This window comes from Ptychodera flava, chromosome 4 (assembly GCF_041260155.1).
Source record: "Ptychodera flava strain L36383 chromosome 4, AS_Pfla_20210202, whole genome shotgun sequence".
NCBI lineage: Eukaryota > Metazoa > Hemichordata > Enteropneusta > Ptychoderidae > Ptychodera > Ptychodera flava.
In genome coordinates, this window is record NC_091931.1 from 17458550 (window position 1) to 17462043 (window position 3494).

Sequence of the window (3494 nt, forward strand, 5' to 3'; positions counted from 1 at the left end):
TGACCACTGTGTTTCTATATTATTTCATTTCATTCTAAGTTTTCTTAGATTTCCGTGTTTGCTTAGAAATGCCTACCTGACTGATATGGCTTCAAAATAACACTTGAAAACTTTACCCAGTCATAAAGCGAAGGACTCGACAAAAGCTAGCTTTTGGTTGCATTATATTTCAATGGACACTCCCTCCGAGATATAAAATGGTTCGTCTCATCACCTTCTCTCATGGCAAATATTGAAAGTGTGTAAAAATGATATCTGTCACTGCATAACTTGTGTACTTTCCAAATTAAAAGTACGTAAAAGTTTTTTCTGCCTCCCATGTGAGCTTATTGAAAGCAAACGCGGCAAAGGGACATACGTATTCAATTAACCTAATTTAAGTCAAAATGCGCTATAAAAGCACATGGCGTGGCTTACAGGTAGACGAATATAAAGGTAATACCACTAACACTTACCGGTTTATTCTTGACTAACAATATAGACAAGCGCTACTCTTTATTCATAAAAAATCTCTTTAGTAAGCTTTACAAACATAACAACTAGAAAGAAAATGGTCAAGTAACCTTTCACACTTGTTATTTATTGTAACCTATTTCGGGCCCCTGTCATCAAACCCTGAAAAGGCAATTGGTACACACTTATTATTCATATCAATCAACAGAAGGCGGCAGGAAAGCTTTTATTGGTCCATTTTGTATCTCATTACAAATGACTGTTTTAGTCTTCCGTTGAAGTTAAGCAAGTCATTGCTTGTTCTACATTAATGTGGAACTGCACGTCTTGAGGGACGTTGTCCTGAAAACCATATTTCTTTGATCCTGACTTTGCTCGTCAAGTTTGAATGTGTTAGCGCAAGTCTGCAAGGACGAGAGTCTGACTTTAAGCTACTGGGCATGAATAATTCCACAGTTTCCCCTCTGTTGGAAAGCTACATCTACGAATGGAATGATACGTATGGCGGCAATGACAGTTCAGACGGAGATTACTATTACGAAAGAAGACAAGGCTCCAATTTTGTTGCGTACAGCCTAGTATTGGCAGTTATTCTGATTCTGGGGCTTGTCGGCAACTGTACATTCATGTACGTGACTTGGAAAGTGCCATCCATGAGAACGGTGTTGAACATCTATTTAATGAACCTCTGTGTTGCTGACACTGTCTTTCTTGTGACGGGCATTCCTATCAAGATCTGCCTCAATCATGATGTGATTGGAAGTGACAACGTTAAAGTGATAGTCTTCTTTTTCGCTATTTTCTGTTTCGTTCCGCAGGGGGCCGGACTCTTCACCGTGACTCTCATTAGCATTGAGAGATATATGGGAATCTGTCATCCGTTCAAAGCCAGGTATTTCCGTGATAGGTATCGCATATGGGTCTCAGTGATGGCCAGCTGGTTGGTCGGACTTCTGCCGAGTCTGTTGTATGCTATTGGAAATATATTGATGTTCAAGGGCACAGCTGTCATCACAGCCGCCATCCTATGTGACATACTATCCTTTGTGGCGTGTCTTTTTATAGTGGTCTTTCTCTACAGCATGATCATATGTAAAATGCGGAGAGATGGACCAGCTCTTGCTAACAACGCAATGCTGCAGGATAGAAAGCAAGTAGTCGTGCTTTTGGTGGTGACTACATCCATCTTCTTTGTTTGTCTCATTCCCATGTATATGATCCAGTTTGACTATCTACTGCACGAAATGGGTGTAACTTTTATATGGACATTTCGGCCAGGGGGACATTCTATGTGCTAGCTGCCGTGCTGCTGTACTTCAATTCCGCCATCAACCCTGTGGTTTACAACATCACAAGCGCCAAATACAGAGAAGGATTTAAGAAAGCTCTTGGCCAATGGAAATGTCAGAGGGAATCTTCTCAGCTCACAGCTACGAAATGATTACTCCGCCAAGATCACAAACGATGAGAAGACAACTCAGGACAAAAGGCTTGGAGCGTCAACAGTTCCTCGGGCCATCGTTACCTGAAATACAGCCACTGTAGAAAACGCCATGCATTATGCTTTCCCAACAGGCACGATGCCTGCGTTCAGCGGAAACGGGCGAGAATCATCAAGACCCGCCGTTCATTGGCGAGAATCATCAAGACTCCACATTCAATGGCGAGAATCAGAATGAATCAGAATGAAAGGGGGGTCTTGATGATTCTCGCCAGTGAATTTCAATTCTCACTGTACTTGGTGAGAATTTCCATTGTCACCGGTGAGAATTTTTTCTCACACTTGATTCTTGCCAAGGAGTGCATTTCTCACCAATCTCCAGTGAAGATTAATGTTTCTCACCGACAGCGGTGAGAATAAGAACAGATTCTCACCGATTGCGAAAAAGCGTCATTTTCTCGCTCTAGTCTCGCAATTTTTTCCTATAGTGACATACAGTACAAAATTCGATTTACAATCAACGCATGTTGTCCCCAAAATGTGCAAAATGTCCCCCAAATAAACAGCAGTGGGACACCTAATTTCGAATCTTAGCTGCAATGTATCAACATAGAAAATCAATCACTTGTGCTGTTACAGAACTGTTTCTGATTGACATTTTCAAAAAGCGTCAATGACGCTGCTGCTCCCTAGATGATACAAGATGAACGTTTGACACCGAAAGGCAATGATTTGATAATGAAAATATTTTGAAGGGACATCAAATATTTAGCCGAGAAAAGGAATTTACATATTCCGCAATTATCTAATGAAATCTGAATAAAGTTAGCCATAGGCATCGACAAATCAAATTTTAACAGTATATTACAGACATGCATTATGGAAGGAAAGTTGCAAAAAATGGGAAGTTGTGAAAAGAAATTATGATTACAAATTTTAATATTTCATCAAAAATGATTAGTAAGTTATGTTTGAAGTGCTTTTGCTGGACTAATGATAAAGACTTGTTTTTGAAACTGCACTACATTATAAACTGGTTTAAAACATTTTTCATCGCCATTTTTGGCACCAAAATTCTACTGCAAAAATTTTATCATGTAAAATTCTAATGTAACTAATAGTTTTTGGCTGTTTGTAACACAGTTATTGCCAATACAAACTTGCCAACAATTAACTGTTATTTCTGACAGAAACGTTTTTGCAGAGGAAAATGTATCAAGCAAAGCTTAAATTACAAATCGACCAATTTCGGAACTCAGTAGTTTATTTTGCTACACACATTGTATGATACTGCAATATTGTCGAGAAGTATTCCTCATCCTCCATCATACGGAGATTTGTAATTATGTACAAGATACAGCTTTATCTATTCAAGATCGTTCTTACTCATTACAAAATTGGTAATTAGGGGTTATTACACGAAGTTTGGGCGATACCGCGTCGTATTCGAATGATGTGTCCGTATTTTGACGAATTGCGCAGCACCGAGTCAAAAATCGGGTCAAAGTACTAGCGCCACGCAAGCGTTCGATTTCAAACTCGATCGACTATGAACAGCTGAGAGCTCTGCGACATCTATAAATGCACAGTTGATACCCTT

The 3494-nt window shown here is 39.5% G+C and overlaps 1 protein-coding gene across 1 annotated transcript; it reads left to right on the forward strand.

Annotated features, from left to right (window-relative positions):
- The first annotated feature begins 893 nt into the window (after window positions 1-893).
- LOC139132109 (somatostatin receptor type 2-like) lies at window positions 894-2142 on the forward strand. The gene is made up of 2 exons (XM_070698501.1): window positions 894-1607; window positions 2029-2142. Exons 1-2 carry the CDS (start codon window positions 894-896, stop codon window positions 2140-2142), a joined length of 828 nt encoding a protein of 275 aa, XP_070554602.1.
- Window positions 2143-3494: the final 1352 nt, after the last annotated feature.

What these genes read in the sequence shown, in the direction of transcription:
- LOC139132109 (XM_070698501.1), top strand. Translation starts at nt 894, where the DNA reads ATGAATAATTCCACAGTTTCCCCTCTGTTGGAAAGCTACATCTACGAA. An exon ending in TGCTGCAGGATAGAAAGCAA is followed by an intron (nt 1,608 to 2,028) that starts GTAGTCGTGCTT and finishes CTTTCCCAACAG; the next exon opens with GCACGATGCCTGCGTTCAGC.